Source organism: Pundamilia nyererei, unplaced genomic scaffold (assembly GCF_000239375.1).
Source record: "Pundamilia nyererei isolate P.nyererei 1_Seehausen unplaced genomic scaffold, PunNye1.0 scaffold00029, whole genome shotgun sequence".
In the NCBI taxonomy this organism is placed as follows: Eukaryota; Metazoa; Chordata; class Actinopteri; order Cichliformes; family Cichlidae; genus Pundamilia; species Pundamilia nyererei.
In genome coordinates, this window is record NW_005187430.1 from 2163933 (window position 1) to 2181605 (window position 17673).

The window sequence follows — 17673 nt, forward strand, 5'->3', positions numbered from 1 at the left end:
CACAACACATGACAGTTGTAATATTTGGATGACAAGTTTGAGTGATAAATACACTGCTTATGTATGTCTGTGTGCTTTGTGCGCCGTGTGTGTGTATGTGTGTGTGTGTGTGTGTGTGTGTGTGTGTGTGTGTGTGTGTGTGTGTGAGTGTTCAAGACATTTCAAGTTCTCAGACTAGGACAATTGTGCACTCATTAACAGAAAGATATTTTAATTATTGACAAGATTAGTTTGAACTTAGAGAAAATAATTTGAATAAATGATAAAAAAACAACAATAAATATTGAAGGTTGGCAAGATATGTAAAATACTTCAAGTAAATATGTTGCTTCAATTATCTGCATTGTAACCTGCTCAAAAAAATGGACACTTTTTAATCAGGTCAGTTATACTTCTCGGATGTTGATCTGGTCAGTTAAGTTGCAGAGAAAGTTTTCTGTGACTCCCAGCACAGTTTCAAGAGAATGGGGGAGTTTCCAGGAGACAGGCAGTTACTCTAGGACAGCTGAAAAAAGGGACAAAGAAAGTCCTTAACCCATGAGCAGCTTGCATCAGCACCACATGCTACAAAATGATCTCCAGCAGGTCACTAGTGTGAGTGTCTGTAACCAAAAAATCAGGAACAGACTTCATGAGGATGGCCTGAGGGCCCACGTCCTGGAGAAGCCACAGAGAACATTATGCTGCTTGTAACATTGATCAGCATGACCGATTCAGCTATGCATGGGTCAGTGATGGTCTGGGGAGGCATATCCATGGAAGAACACACAGACCTCTACAGGCTAGGCAGACCCTACACTGGTAGAGTGAGTCCTGGGTTTCTCCTGGTGCACCACAATGCCCAGCTTCATGTGGTGAGAATACAGAACAGCTCGGGGACATTATGGGAGGTGAAACCAGCTGTTGCCTTTTTGGGAGCATACACCAGTGTTGTCAGGCATACATACAAGCATCCAAAGGCCATGAAAAAACTAGTTGCTACAAAGCATTTGACTAGCCTGACACAAATTCTTTTACTTTGATTTTCAGGGCGTGTTTGAATTGAGCCAGCTGTAGGCTGATCCTTTCCAGTTCAATTTTTTTGAGCAGTGTATTTACTAGAAGCTTCAAGTAGATATAACATTATGAGTCATATCAATTTAAGGCTTTACAGGGAAGCACATGATCTATTTTGCACATCTAAGAAGTCTTCTACTGTTGTATAACTTGTTAGTGGCCATTAAAAACAAAATGTTAATTTTACTTAATATCAAAGAAAATATTGGAAACAATAAAAACTCAAAACTGGCCAGGCTAGATTTTTAACCCCCACTTGTGTCACTCTACACATACTGTAAGCGTGTTTCCGTGTCAGCAGCGGAAGCATCAAGGCGTGCTCCAGGCTGAAGAAGCCACAGAAAAAAAAAGCAGTGAGGAACAGAGAGTGGAAGAAGGTGGAGGAGGTTTTTATTGGTGGCTCTGGGATGTTTTCCTGGGCTCTTCACCAGAGGTAAAGATGAGTGAGAGCTGCTGTGGAAAATCAATAAATCTCTGTTCTTCCTCTGTCCTTCACTCGTTTTCAACAGTTCTTTTCCTGGTGGAGTTCTTTGTGACCCGAGGTCACCCGCTTATGGTGTAGGTGGGCGGGATCTGCTATAATAAATTCCATCGCAAGTTGTGGAACAAATTATAGGAAAAGTTTGAAATTTTTAAAACTGATAACACACCTGAGACCCAATGACTGATCATGACATCACGATTCCCACCAATCCAGTCAAATGACATCATTTGTAACAGCTGTATGAATAGTCGCTGCCATTCTTTGAGCTGGGTCACTCTGATCTCCACCGCTGGCACTGTCCCCTCACCCTCCTCATCCCTACTACCATCTCCCTACTCATGATATTAAATTCCTTCCTGATCATTAATGCATCTCTACTATTGCTGCAGATTTGAGTTATTTCTTTTCCTTCTTCCACCCTACTGCACACTGGATTTAGTTGCTCCATATGACAGTATCAAACACGCATATGGATGTATTACAGATGGATACTGTGTTACCTTAGATGAATGAATTCATTTTACTCAAAAAAGTTTTTTATTTTCAGCAGCTTAACATTTTGGTCTGCTTGGTTATATAGAAGGCTATAACATTTGTCATTGTGGTGTCAGGAACCTGTGGTTGTTGCCTCAGAAGAGACTGAAGCTGCCACTGGACAAAGCACTGAACAGCCTACAGAAGACACAAAGGTAAATAAACTTTCATCAGTGAGAAGCCACTGAGTGATGAATTAGTAATGAATTTAATAAGTATTTCATGGATACATCTTAAGAGCCCAAAAAAGAAGGCATCATCACATGGGCCAAGATATGAAAACATGTGTGGGTCAGTACCACCAGGGGTTTTAGGTGAAATCACTGTGAGACCTTGCCCCAGCCTATTGTGTGATGTATTGAGGTCACCTTAAGTAAGGTGTGAGTGGAGGTTGAAGATTGGGGGCTAAGGCGCCTGGGAAACCTGTAGTGGTAATGACCCATGTCTTTTTCCACTTGTTAGCTCATGTGGTGATAACTCCCACCAGGGGTTAAATACCTGGGATCCACCTTATGGTTTTAGAACTGAGGAAGCTTCTTGGATGAGAAGTCCTTCTTTTTCAAGCTCTTGAGACTGCCGTGACCTTTATAACTGAGAACCTACACGGACGTATTCTTGGGCAAATGCAATGCTGTTTTTAATCAAATATGGTAGAGAATGAAAATAATAAAAATCAAGAATATCTTAAGCCATCATGTAAGTTATTAAAAGATTTTTTATTTTGGACTGCTAAACCGTTTTGGTCATTGTTTGAATAAGTGGGCACAAAAATTACAGTGTAACAACATTTTTTTCTAGTTTTAGTTTTAACATTTTTTTTAAACTTGTAATGAATTTATGACTAAGCCTTTATGTATATAATATATACATTTGTGAGTATATGTATAGAAAACAAAGACGGCATTACATTGTTTTATTGATTTTATTTATTTGAGGGTTTTATTGGCAAAAAGGATTGAAAATAAATAAGACTCATTGCATTTCCTTTTCATAATACAATGGGTTGTACTAGATAACATAACATCAAAAATCCTCTAACATTATGTAACATAGTTCCTTAACAGAGTGTATGAGTAACCGTGTGATACCTTATCTGGTGACATGGTAGAACTAAGTGGTCAATGTATTTAACTGACTGACCTGAGTGAGCTTCTAACCCTGATCATATTTCTTCAGGATGTTGAGGGCACCACTGACACCACAGAAACAAGTTCATCTGAAGCTTTATCAAAACCCCTGGGCGCAGTCACAACTCAGTCACTGCCTGAGAGTATGGTAAACACATCGCCGACCGTAAAAGTCTCCAAATCCAGCTCTGGGTCACAGCAGAAATGTGTAGTCTCCTAGATCTAGAACTTGTAGAACTGCATCTTTTTTTTCTCATCAATCTAAACCTAGAACCATTTCTGTGCAAAATCTCCAAGCACACCTCAAAGCGAGCCTAGAGGCCACTGTTTGAAGACTTATAGACCTTTCATGTCTTTGCTGGCAATAACGTCTACGCAGCATCGTAAATCTGTCACCTTTTTCTGGATCTAGTTTGAAAACAGTTCTAGAATCAAGATTTCTATTCTTTCTCTATAGTCCCCTAGATTGATTCCTCCAACTTTTTCTATTCTAGCCTCTATTTCTGAGCCACTAGATGTTGGATTGACCTCCCACATTACTCCAGACCAGAGGCTTTACTGCCTTCTGTTGTACTCATATTGGGAGTCATTTCTTTTTTTGAGCGAGCGGTAGCGTCTCGCTTTTCTCAAAATAGTGGTTTTGTAAAGCCTTTGTAGAACCAAACGACTCCTTTACAAGAAACAACTCTAGAACACCTACTTATCATTGAAATCATTTAGAGTACCCCTCTCCTCTAGAATGTTGTAGAACGAGTCCTGTTTGTTCCTGTTTTTCTTTGACAGCAAAACTTAGAGCTCCTGTCTTCTTGTAGAACTAAACCAAGGACACTTTTTCTTCTAGAACCAGTTCTAGAGCTCCTGATGTTAGGGTTCTTTTAGACATGTCTCACAGTGCATTTACATGGCACATGATTGCTTAAAATTGTTTACATTTGAATCCTTTATTATGTCTTACTGCATGGCAAAAACTAAAGTGCAGGAAAGAACCAAAGCAGAGGTTTGCCAAATAAGTATGTTTCAAGTTTATTTTTGAGTTTAGACAAAGGATTACTGAGCTTGCAGAGAAATCTGCTTATTCTTTGACAAGTCAACACCACTGACACGTGGTTCAGGATGACACAGCACTACATCTGCTACAAATGGGAAGTGGTTGCTGATGGTTACCGTTTTACCCCCCAAGAAAACTGAAAGTAGGCGGGTGGTATTTTGTATGTGTGGTGGATGTTTTTAACAGTCTGTATTAAGCCTTTGCCTTAGCATGGACCTTTATTCTGATGGGCTAGTTTTATTAAAACAGAAACAAAGTGTATTAATAGACACATATTGTGAGCCATGTTTTATAATGTATCTTATAGGGAATGGTGATTTAAAATGTTAAAACTTTTTGATTGTTGACCTTTTCATTTACCATCTGGGCTGATTTACCAGCAAATGCAGAGCATATGTGATAAAATAAATATTTCTTTAGTTGCTTCTGTGCATCTGCCATTTGTATTTCCATAAGCTCATAAAGTGGGGTGTGTTGTTTACAGATGTGATTGACTCGATCACTGCCTTGCAGCAGGACAGTGTGGATAATGATTCCTGCTTTGTCATGAATAAATAAACTAATAAATATTATCACTCTTTAAAATACACCTTTTATACTTAAGACCTTAATTATCTTGTGAAGATGACTGTTGGCCATGAAAATGCACTGGTTTATCATGAATGCTGAGTCACTGGCTGCTGTGCACAGATGGAAACTTTGTAAATCCCACTGCAGTGCTTACTTTTTATTCAGAAGTAAGCATTTAATAAATCGTCCTAAAACAATCTATACGTTACAGTAGTGTGTTTACAATTAGGGAAATCTTTTTTTTTAAAGAAAGAAAAATCTACAATTTTTGGAGATACAAGGTTTTCATCTGAAAGCAGCAGACATCTTACATTACCTGGCATGTGCTGTACTACATCGTTTTCCTCATGTTTTTCCCCCATTCTGTCTGCATATCATTAAAAGAAAGAGAAAAAAGAGCACAAATACAAATAAACCCACAATAGTGATCCACTCCTCTGTCTCTCTTTTTCTGTGTCAGGAGCTCATGAAGGGACAGAGGGGGTTTGCATGAAGGGGGCGGGGGGCAGACACCCAGAGGGGTATATACAGTACATAAAGCACGCATAACACTTTCCAAAAATACATTCACAAGAGAGCTAGTGATTAGCGATTGAGTAATCTAAAGAGGGAGACAGTGATACTTGATTAATGGAGGCATGAATGAAGTCCAGTTCTGTAACATTAACATCTGGAAAGACTCTGATAAAACCCTCTTGACACAGAGGCAACACTGACCAACACACACTTCCTAAAATAAGTGAAGGATCAGCACCTCTACCTTCACATTTATGATTTCAGGACTGAACTGAAATCGATACATTTTTAAATTGGCATCAAGTTGAAGCACACCAAAAGCGCTGTCCTCCTGCTAACATCCTAACCATTCAGGGGTGGATGAGGTGGTGGTTGCAGACAAACAGGCTGGACTGAGAAACTTATCTAAACTTATTTACAACTCACTGATTTCATATCTTAACCTGTGATGCAACATTGCAGCTTGATGTGAAGTTTTCTCAGTTTACTCATATTGCTGTATGTGTTTCCTCTGCATTTATCATGAATGCACCCTAATGCACTTCTCACTTACATTTTTGAACTCACGTCCATGCAGAATATTTGAAACTTGTGTTCCAAACATCCCTTATTTGTGGCAAGAAAGTGAATTTTTATGCACACAGTATACTAACGTTTTGCTAACTAAATCAAGCCGTTCATACTTGATTGATTTGATGAAAAACAGCCCTCTAAAATTACAAAAGCAAAGTCAGGAAGTATTTTAAAATTATGATCTATTGTTTCAAATTAATAAATGATAGAGCTGAGGGGAGCAACTTGTTTTATGATTGTGAAATGGGTGCACTGAGTTCAGATTTATAATCTATGTAAGGGATGCTTTTACAGAGGATATTCTCCACACCACCTCCTGACATCAAAGGCTGATGAATAATGAACAGTGTGAGTAATTTTGACATTCCTCCTGTTAAGGCTGCATAGGTTCCTCTGCAGTTCCTTCACGACTGTGTGCACAGAGATCAGTCATGAAAGGAAATCAATCCATTATTTTACACAACAGTTTAAACTTATACAGTGAAAAGTGAGAATAATTCACTGTAAAAGTGAAGCAAGGATTACAAATGTAGTAAAAACAGTGAAAAGGACGTCAGAATGTATAAAAGCATTCAAGCACCAATCAGCTGTTTTGCAGCTACAAACTTCCCTGACAGGTTCTGGAGGAAGTGGGAGGGTGTTTGGATCCTGCGTTTAAGGCTTACTCAGCTTACCTGGCCCTCTGTCCTCAGTCAGCTCCACCCCTGTCGCCTGAGGGCTCTTTTCTTTCTGTTCCTCTGTCATTCTGTCCCTGCGGCCCTGCCACAGCTCCAGGAAGTGGTTTCAGGTGGGTGGAGCTCAGAGAGAGAAAGAAAGAGGAGTGAAACAGAGCGAGGGAAAGAGAGATAACCAGTGCAGGGGGTAAGTTACTGGGAGTGGTAGAGTGAGAACAAAGAAACAGGTTAGAAATATTTGTTTATATCAGCTACAAAGCTACAAACTTCAGGAACCAGTCAGCTTTTACTCTTCACTTTCCTCATCTTCCTCCCTCTCTACCCTGAAACTCTGGAGCAGAGAGGCTTAGCTGGGTGTGTTGTGCTTGTCTGTCAGGAATCAGACCAGCAGGTTGGATCCCAGTCTGGACCTCGCCTCTTTGAAGGTGTCCTCCATGTGTGCCTGGAGAGGCTCAGCCAGCTGGAGCTGTGGCTGCAGAAATCCCAGAGGAGTCTTCAAGCTGCCGGTGTTGCCGGTGTAGCAACTATGCAAGACAGCGTGGAACAACAACTGCTTACCTGTCAGGTAAGCTCCGCCCACCAGGGGGACCAGCCCCCTCCCAGAATTTACAAGAGACAAATGTTACCTCAGTTGTCTCTGTGCTGACTGTGTTGGCACACTTTACAAGCCCACATTACATTCACGCAGTCTTTTTTCAGTATGATGAATTTCAAAGTCACATAGATGTAATACAGTTATTTAATATTGTTTTTATTCAGGTTGTGTCAAAATTTGTTAAAATGTACTTATTTAACTTTTTTAAAGCTTTTTTTAAGGACTGCAAAATAATCTGAGGAAGTCTACTAATGGACTCCACATAAACAACAAATAGATATCATTGACAAAAAGCCGTAGCACGGACATCTGAAAAACTTTAACCTCTTTAACCTTTGCCCTTACAATCACCAAATCAATGGGTTCTCATTTAAAAAATGCTAAACTACATCACATCTGGTAACTGCCATCAGGAATAAAAGCCTGCTTTGAAGCTATTATCGCTTTGTTAATCAAAGTTTTAATATTGTTTGACATAAATCAACAGAATAATTAATGCTATGCAACAAGACCTATAACAAGACAAACTTTTCTTCTGACATTGTGATGATTCACAAAGAGATGCAAGGAGGAAATTATAGTTCCAAAATGTTGCTACACTGTGTCAAATGGTAATAAAACCGAATTATTGATGTGCAAATTTCATAAACCCACATTTTATTTACAATAGAGCATGGAAAACATATCATGTGTTCAAACTGTTCAAGTATTTTAACATTTCATGAAAAATGTTGGAGATTGACAGCAGCAGCATGTCTCAGAATATCAGCAAAGCACAAGGCCACAAATCCATAATGGATGCTCATAATCTTTGGGCCCAGAGGCAGAACTTCATTAAAAGATATGATATGATTTTGTCACTGAAATCACGGCATGTGCTCAGGAACACTTCATCATTGTCTCTGAACACAGCAAGACATGGCTTCTGCAAAATGCAGAGCTCTATCACGCAATGAAGAAGCCATATGTGAACATGACCCAGAAATGCTGCCGTCTTCTCAGGGCCAAAGTGCATTTTAAATAGACCGAGCAAAAGTAGAAAAGTGTTCTGTCATCAGACACACTGAAATTTGACATTTTGGTTTATGAGAAATGCAAATCAAAGCATCATTTTTGTTTTTTTATCTACATTTTACACAGCATTCCAACATTTTAGAATTTGGTTTGTAATAAACGCTACTGCTGAATGGAACTAGGAGGTGTTAGACAACACACAACATTTCAATTTTTGATGATTTCTTTTGCTTTTCTTTTTTTATCATAGCAATTTATCGCCCTGCCCATATTTTGTTTCACATTGCGATATTTGAATATACAGAAAAGTGAAATGGAGTTTGCACTGGCAACACAGCCCAGTATGTAATGCAGTAGATGTGTGTTACTTCTTCTTCAGAGAAGGGGTTAAGGAGAGCTTTTTATGACACAGAAACTGCTCTTCATGGATGCTTCTATTTGCCGTGTATTATTCTTCCCCCCTTGTGCTCATATCAAAGCTATTTCAGATGAGTCTGGTTGAGCAGAGTTCATTAACTGTTACCTGCTTAGGTTTCTGTAATCTCTGTAGTTGGGTTCATGTTTTCTTGTTCAGCACAGATTGTCAATTCAAACCTCAGCAAAGTAAAAGAAAGACTTTCAGGTATGGAAGGCCTAACCTTACTGTTACTGACAGTCATTAAATCCCTTAAAAACATGGCCTCTTTGGAATAGTTGCAAAGATCTTACTCTTCTTAAACTTTTTGATGCAGATGTCTGATTGGATATGACTATCGCTCTCATTGTTAAATGCGATTGTGGCTATAAACACATGGCATAAAACAATTTCATAGGTGCAGAGTTCATAGTGGTGCCTCCATGTGCCAGCTACTGTGTAGCTGCAGAGGTGGTGTCCAAAACAAAAAATGAAAAAATCAACATGTCAGGAATAACCAAGTAGCAAAGCTTCACTAAGGCAGCTCACTCCCTGGGCAGTATTTACTTTTAAGAGTGTAATAGTATTGTATTTTGTATATAAACATATTATATTGGAGGAGGTAATGACTAACAGGTATTGTAAATCACATTTAGAGGTTTTAAAGCAGCATTACTTTTTCTGTTTAAACATTCAGTCAGCTGGGGCAATATAACAGCTTACAGTCAGTAGCATCATGCCCTAACAGGATTCAACATTATCTTTATTCAAGCTTTAGCAGGAATTTTCTATTCAAGGACTCCTGGCTTACCCTGAGAGTGTAACTTGAGCCTCCATTAAAGTTTCAGGCGTTAAACACATCTCACAGGCACACATCACATTTTAATGGAGCATTGCGTGCAAATAGACACTGAGATGTATCTTCCTATTCAAATTAGCTCCGTCATGCATCACCCACATCTAACTTTGACATCATCAGTGTGCTCGGCATTTTTCATTTAAGCTGAGCTCCAGAGCTAAATCTTTGTTTTAATTGTTGTTTTTCGTAGTGGTGTCAAAACAGAGCAGGAGGCGAGGTAATAAAGGAGTGAAAACAATAAAGAAAAGAAGGGCGTATCTAAGAGGTGGAGCTTCCAAGGCCAGCCTTCAAATAATGAAGTCCTGGCTGGTGAAAATGTTACACGTGAAACAGACAGTCAAAAGAATGAAAAGATTTAATGCTACTGTCTTTTATAAATAAACACAATGGAAATATCTTAAACTGATATAATTGATATAATTTTAAAAGAGAAATATTTCAAGTTGACATCAAAGAACTGAAGTTTTAACTGAAGTTAAAAGATGTTGAACAAATAAATGGTGTGTAAAATATCTGAAGGACATGTGCTCACAGGAGCTAAAAGGTCAGGTAAACTGTAAGAACTGTGAGAACCTGAACACTTATGTGTACTCCAAATACTGAAGCATGCTGAAATGTTAAAGTCTAAACAACACAGTTGAGAATTCATTGAAGTCTGAGTCATGGAAGAATTTTAAAGATCAGTGATAGTTAAATTATGGAAGGGAGGTGGAGAAACGCTAAGGGTGTCTAATAATACTCAGCTAAATGTAACCTGATATTCAAATGACTTGCAAACTAACTGTTCCACTCAAACACTACAAACAATAAACAAATTGCCAAAGAAGCAGGTGATCCAACTGGCAAATCTCATATTGGACAACTGCAAGCTGCTTTGCAACCTACCTACACTGCAGATGGACAAGTCTTCTTAGGATTACAGTGGTCTTGACTGTACTCATGTGTGTTTGTTTGCTGGTCTACAGGAGATGTTTCTGGAGATTGAGCAGAAGGTAGCCAGCTTGTCAGCTCTCAGTCAAACCGCTGACCAGCAGCACCAGCAGAGTGAACTGGGAGCTGCCGGGTCCCAGCAGGAGGCAGCTGAGCTTCTTACCACCAGGCTGGAACTCCTGAAGAACAACCTGGTGTCCTTTCAACAGATGCTACAGAACAGACAAGAAGAGGAGAGGATGAGCAGCAACAAAGGGCCCCAGGAGCAGGTACATACACTAAATCTTTGGCAAATGGCTGCATAGTTGTTTTGTATTCAGTTGTTTGGGGTGGCTGTGATTAGAAGGTTGCTGGTTAAATCTTTGGGCAAGACAACCCCAAGTTGCTCCTGATGAATTCACTGGAGTGTGAATATTTGGCAGAATTAATGGATGTATGAGGCCCTTTGAGTGCTCAGGTAGAGTAGATAAGTGCCACCAGTCCATTCACAATTTTCCTTACTCAGTTAAATTCATTCTTATGTTAAATTAACTGCACTTTTGCTCTGAAAAACTGTCCCTTTAGGTTCCTGGATAATTTCAAACTAAGATTTATCATCAAAAGCAAAGCAGCATAACGTATTATATTCTTTCAGTCTGTGTTCTTGCACACTCTCTAGTCCTGCTTACAAACTTTAACTGAGGTTGCAGGTTTACAACTGTGCCGCTGAAAGTAACGTCACACTAGGTACTGTGTGGCAAAGTCTGCCTTTGATAATTATTAACAGCTCTGCAAATAAACTAGTGCAGGCTCACCAGCAGCTCAATAGTGGCGTCCTTTCATAAGCAACACATCACGTACATGTTTGCATTTAGACTTGTTTCTTAAAGCTGCTACCTTCAAGAACTCGTACAGTTGAAGTGATACCGATAAACTCTTTAGCTTTCATTCTTGTGTGTACATTTCACCTGTTTTTCCACAGCATTTAGTTTCTCAGGCAGATTGCCAGCTTGAGTCTAAAGTGAGGCGCAGCAACAGTGTTCAAGAGATCTTCTCATCACCTAAAAACAAACTTCTCAGACAGAGCAGCCTGCAGCAGCAGAAGGTACTGATGCCATTAGCTGCTTTGATGTTAGGTTCCAGTGGTGTGGGATTTTGTGTATTTCATGTGTCTGACTGCTTTTTGTGTATTTCACCCAAATGCAAACATTCAGAACATCCTGGGGTATTAAAAATCCCTTCTACCAGCATGTTTTCACGTTTTCCTGTGACATAAGTACATAGGATCAGAGGTGGCTGTCAGTATTTAATTTTGTTAATATCAATAAGTTTTTAGCTGTGGCACTTTCTGCATACTTCAACCCCTAAGCAACCCATTGGTTAATTTTCATTACTGACACTGGATTGCCCAATCAAATCTCCCCTACATTCCCTGCCCGTCAGTGCACCCAGTGTTGCCAACTTAGCGACTTTGTCGCTATATGTAGCGAGTTTTCAGACCCCCTTAGAGACTTTTTTTCTAAAAAGCGACTAGCGACAAAGCTGGCGACTTTTTCTGGTATTATTGGAGACTTATTTATGACGACTTTTTGACGTGACAGGGCGTGTTGCTCTTACTCTCAACAAGCAGCGGTGCTGCCTTGGGCACCTCACCCGTGCCAAAGCGCTCCCAGGCGGAGGATAGTCCTCCCCCAACTGCTATCAGGGCAGGAGACGTTCACACCTGTGCGTCCAAACGGCAAATGAATCGCGCATGAGCGAAGCCGCTGCTCCCGCACTGACTGTAACGCAGTCAATTCTTCTTTTAATGTTTTGTGGATCACAAGGTTTAAAACTACTTATAAACACACACTCTCACACACAAAGTAACTCCACCAGAGTGCCAATTTCGGGTCACTTTTTCCGGTCCAGGCCAGGGTAAAGATTTGTAGTTCTAAATAAATTCTAACTGCATTTAGGACGTTTTTTACTCACTTTATGTCTCTTCCGCGATGTTATTTCTCTCTCCAACAACATAGGTTACAATTACATTAGCATGATCAATTATGCAAATTAGATGATGGCGTCATTTGGCGACTTCTAGCGACTTTTAGGACAGCCAATAGCGATTTTCCTTACTGATGAGTTGGCAACACTGAGTGCACCTCGTAGAGGCTAAGAAAAGCCAAAAGGTGGAGCTGAAAAGCTGAGAGAAAAAGAACGAGAAACCATGAACATACCATGATTTGAACAGTGGGAGCAAATTGTGGCAGCATCAGCCTGATAGTATTTGTATCCCACTGTATAAAGAGCTAACATCGCCAAAATTTCATTATAATAAGTGTTTGTGAGCTAAAAATCAAGAATGTGTTTACTGTTCAGCCATGATTTGGACAGCCCAGCGTGCTCCCAATGCAGGGGAAACAAATTCTGTCGGGGAGGCCTACCTTGGCACCGCCGTTGTGCAGGTGAAGCCGAAGACAACATATGCCTCGTCATATTTTCTAGTTTTTGAAAGAAGTTGGTTTGGAAGCATATTTGGCGACGCTTCATCCTCTGCTTTGCTTTGTGCGGGAGCCCCGTCAAAGACCTGTCCATTATGCTAGCAGTGTCCAAGCAGGGTTTGTTTTCTTTCTTTCTTTCTTTTTTACCGCACCCCCGCAATGGCTCTGTGCCCCCCACTTTGGGAACCACTGACCTAATAGCTAGCGGGAAATAATTAGAAAGGGAGCGATTCAAGTAAAATAAATGGCTGCTTTGACAATAAGCCCCCGCTAATAGATGAAGTATAGCTTTTAATTTGTGTCAGTATGTGACGTGACACAGACACACAGACATTGTATCAAATATAAACAGTTAAAATTGTTAAACTTGATATTTTACTTTTGTGTAGGAGCTGGAGCACGAGCTCAGTGAACAAAGAGGACTAACTCAGGCCATCGCCAGGCATGGCAGCAGAGCGCTGCTTTACCGCCAGGAGTCCGAGGACCACAGCCAGCTCTCACTAAGGCAAAACAGCTTCTTCACTCTATTAAATTGTTCTCAAACACATATTACAGAGTTTTAGTTGTTTTAAAATATAACATACATTTACATTTTTAAATAAGGTATTTTACTTATAGGATGGAGAAAAAAACTACAGTATTTTCTTAATTCAACTTCAATCTATATAGAAAGAAAGAAAGCTGGAGTGAGATGAAGTGTTAATTTTCAGCTTGTTCTCTGGCTGCAGGTCGCCTCCTGCTGCGGCTGATGAGGAGGAGGACTCGGCTCAGAAGAAGTGGGATCACCTTCACAGTCAGCTGCTGGCTTTGGAGGAGAGCTGGCTGCTTCCTCCCTCCGAGGTAAGGCCTTCATCGTGAGACTGAGGTGCTTGATTATCACATTTCAAATACAAGAGAGAAAGGGACAAATCGGTGTTCTCGCCATGCTTGATTATCACCTTCTTTGAGCAGATGCCACTTTGTTGTCTCGTTGGTGTTATGGGAACTCCTGCAGGGCATGATTAGAGTAGCGTGTGTCTCTAACTTTTCCTCTGATGTTTTTCTCTGTCTCTCTCTCTCTCTGTCTGTGTGGCTCTCTCTTTCTCTCTCTTTATGAAGGTGACAGACTCATCTGTGAAGCGTAGCAATGGAACAGCAGGATGCATGATTGCCAGAAAAAACCTGAAAGAGCTCCAGACCTGCATCAGCCATCTGAGAGAGCTGGGGCACACATCTGCAGAGCTTCTGAATCAGGTGAGGAGCCATTATATTAGGGCTGTTTGTCAGAGAGTATAGAAGCTGTTACACGAGGCCAGTTGCTGGTTTTCTTCTCAAGACTAGAGAGCCTGAGATAAAGCTGAAGGGATGTGAGATGATTAGCTTCCTAAATTTATATTCCCTTTAAAGGAAATATGTAATTTAGAATTATTTGTAACTATAACCAGTTAAATGTAATTGTATTAAATTAGCTTTCTATTAAGTTATGCAGCTTGCATTATCAGTGGCATAAACAATGTATGAGATCTGAAAGAAAAGAGTTTTATGTGATCAGTAAATATGTGATGTGATCCAAAATACAACTAATAAACAAATTCCAGCCACAGTTTTTACACTGTGTTCAGACTCAGTGGTGTTGATGCTGAAAATCTGAGCCCACTTTTTCTCCCCGAAAGATCAAAAATCAATAAGAAAACCAACAAAGTATAATATTGATCTTAGCACTGGGATCAGTGTCATCTTATCAAATAATTACAAGGTATAGGTAAGGCTGGACCTCATTTTGAGTTGTCACAGGACTGAAAAGTGAAACAATCTTTAACGCAGCACCAACAATATAACTGATGCATGTTTTAATGTAATAATAATAATAATAATAACAATAATAACTTATTTATAAGCAACTTTTAGGACACTCAAGGACACCTTACAGGCAATTAAGTATCAGAATCACAGTATGGAAAATAACAGTTGGACAACACCATAGAACTAAACGTCAATATGCATAATATTAAAAATTCTAATAAATTGAGGTCCCTGGGCTGATTCGCTTTAATATTTGATCAAGAAATTTGCTATTGTCCACTGTAAAAGACATTTAAAAAAATTATAGTAGTAAAGTAAAAGATGAAAGGAAATCAACTCAGCCTTGCATAAAACTGAAACAAATAGCCTAAAAGAAAACCTTTGTGGATGTAGGCCAAATTTTAATAAATTGTTAACATGACCCTGCTAACGGTTTTGCTCATCTTTCATACCCAGGCCTGCCCTGCTGAGGGAACCCATCAGACCGTTGATGAAGGTTTGTTTCATGTATTGCATGGAGCATCCCTGTGCCTGGACTCAATGAAAAGCATGCTGTGCTCACCTGTTCTGGTGACACATGAAGAAGAACCCCAGCTGAGGCTGCTTCACCTACAGGTGAGACGCCTCACTGCAAAGAAGCACTTAACATCAGATGTTTACGGTTGTTTTCAGTTTCAAAATTGTCATCATCAGCATTCCTGCATCTATGGCTGAAAAATCTGAGGCGTGATAGTGACTTTAATGATCCCCCTTCATTTTCTGAAGCATCAGTGTGAGGCTTGTTGTTACTTTCCGTGAGCCATTTCTGTAGACACTGACATTACCTTTAAAGGGAATTGTCATGATGTGGTTTTTTTATCTTTAACTTTTTGTGCAACCATATCAGCTTTTAACTTCACACTGCAATTTTTATGGCTCAGTGTTCTTATTTCTGACATTTTATCGACCCTTTTGGGAAAAAATTACAAGTGAAATATCAATAATGCATCTTACTGTTAGTTAAAGCTTAACTAAAAGAAGGATCTTTACTATTCATTTTCCTTTTCAGAGTCTCTCAGCAGAGCTTGCCACCCTTGGCAGTGAGCTTGTTTCTCAGGGGTCAAAGGTCAGCAATGTCCCGGGGTTAAAGTGTGGTCAGCAGTGCATTGATGATCTGTGCAGACTACTTCCTGTGGTCCAGATCGCGCTGGCCAGCAGAGAGAAGCAGCTCAGGATCCTGCAGGAGGACAGTGCAGAGAAACAGGTCTGCATGTGTTTTAAAATCAGTCAGTAAATTGCTTTATTAATACTGATAAAAATAGAGAAAGTAAGAAGACATAATATCTAACTTCAATTGAGATAAGTTTTAGCTTACTTGTTATATTGGTAATTTGCTCTGTTAATAAATCAGTCGACTCTAAATTGACTGTTTATTATCAAAATCTCTACAGGTTTTAATTGTTGGTGTGTTTATTTGTCAGGCTGCTGCTCACATCCAGGAGTCTCTGCAGCAGCAGGTCGAGGCTGACCAACACAATCTGCCTGCCTCTCTCATCCACCAGGCCACACAGCTGCAGGTGTGTTAGCGAGTGTGTCAAATGTGGGCTTTAGTGTTTATACGTTTACGTAGGTCACTAAGGTGGCCCATTAAATACTGAGAGGCAAGTTTAAGAATACTCAGAAACTGAATTATTCAGATGATGCAAGAGCATTTAAATCTTCAAATTTTCTGTCCTCCTGTTGTACAGGGTGAGTTGGAGACAGTAGTGGGTGGTGTCCGTTCCCACTGTGAGGAGTTGAAGAGCGGCGTGGAATTGCAGAAGCAATATGAGCAGCTGGTCCGCAGCTTTGAGGAGCTGCTCAGTCTGGGCTCTGATAGTTTCCCTCAGCAGCCTGACACAGAGCTCCGGAGCAGGGCCCAGCTCCAGAAGAAGCTAAGCAGTCATATGGTTAGTGTGGTGGAAAAAAAGAGTCCCATTGAAATAAGACAATAGATTATGTTTTTTCATGTCTACTTTTTCTTAATCAGAGGTTTTTCCAGTTCCTGGGCGATCACTTTGAAATCCTGCGGTACCTGACCAATAGAGTTTCAGATATGCCCCTAGAAAATAGGGAGGTTACAATAAAGGGTCTGCAGGACCAGGTGGCTCGACTGCAGCAGGATGGACTGGAGAAAGGGACCAAGATGCAGGAAACATTAGAGGTAGGTGCAATGTAGCTTACTTGCAAAGTAACTTTCAAGTAAAGAAAGAGAAATACAGTACATACAATAACGAAGAGAGAGATTTCATGGAAGCCACACCTTGCATCTCCCATCAAAGTGGAATGTGATTGCCGTTATACATTCTGAAAAGCACTTCCACTGGAACCTACTGACACCTCTATGCCTAAAGTTTGCCTTAATCTGTCCAGGCCACCAAAAACCCCCCAAATTCATTAACTTGTTCACTAGATGACAGATTTACACATATAGGCTATTAAAGGCACCACAAATGAGAAATGAGAATGAGGATTGATTTTAATGACATAACCATCACTGATAATCACAATGTCTGCCTCAGATGTGGTCACAATGGGAGAAGGACAGTGCATGGTCCGACTCCTTGATGAGAAGTATTGAGACATCATTTCCCAAAATCCCTGAGGGATCTGAGCAGGAATCAGAGAAGCCTCTCAGCTACAAGGTATTTTCTATTTTCTATTCCATCTACAAGGGATCATTTTTATTAATAAATGTGTTTTTTGACCATCGAATTTACTAACAGGCAGCCAACTGGAGTACAGAGCACATCAAGGAATGTTCCATTCTATCTATCTGGGCAAGCTCTATGCTGTACTTTGTGCACTGCACTCAAAACCTAATTAGATCAATTAAATACACCCTAATAGGTTGTTTCTGTAGGGGTACAGGATGCTCCTTGGCTTTGAGGGGAATTTTTAGCCAAGCACAGACTTCTGACAAAATGTAATTTTGGTTCTGTTCACTGTTGTTGTCAAAGGAGCTTGCAAAGAAAAGCGTCTGGACTTCTTTAAGTTGCTTGAAGACGTTTCACCTCTCATCCGAGAAGCTTCTTCA

General features: G+C 40.1%; 2 protein-coding genes across 3 annotated transcripts in view; both read left to right on the forward strand.

Moving 5' to 3' along the window:
* The window catches only part of LOC102215333 (nesprin-2-like), an 18860-nt gene extending 14024 nt beyond the window's left edge, over nt 1-4836 (forward strand). The window contains exons 18-20 of the mRNA XM_013909674.1: nt 1355-1489; nt 2152-2229; nt 3251-4836. Coding sequence (XP_013765128.1) covers nt 1355-1489; nt 2152-2229; nt 3251-3421 — 384 coding nt within the window. The 3' untranslated portion in view covers nt 3422-4836. The remainder of the gene's footprint in view (nt 1-1354; nt 1490-2151; nt 2230-3250) is intronic.
* A 2127-nt stretch (nt 4837-6963) lies between these two features.
* Nucleotides 6964-17673, forward strand: part of syne2b (spectrin repeat containing, nuclear envelope 2b) — a 52708-nt gene continuing 41998 nt past the window's right edge. For both annotated transcript variants that reach the window (XM_013909713.1, XM_013909714.1), the window contains exons 1-12: nt 6964-7147; nt 10410-10637; nt 11336-11458; nt 13226-13341; nt 13565-13676; nt 13935-14069; nt 15075-15233; nt 15667-15861; nt 16079-16174; nt 16346-16546; nt 16627-16800; nt 17159-17281. In XM_013909713.1, the coding sequence (XP_013765167.1) occupies nt 7109-7147; nt 10410-10637; nt 11336-11458; nt 13226-13341; nt 13565-13676; nt 13935-14069; nt 15075-15233; nt 15667-15861; nt 16079-16174; nt 16346-16546; nt 16627-16800; nt 17159-17281 (1701 nt within the window). In that variant the 5' untranslated portion in view covers nt 6964-7108. The remainder of the gene's footprint in view (nt 7148-10409; nt 10638-11335; nt 11459-13225; nt 13342-13564; nt 13677-13934; nt 14070-15074; nt 15234-15666; nt 15862-16078; nt 16175-16345; nt 16547-16626; nt 16801-17158; nt 17282-17673) is intronic.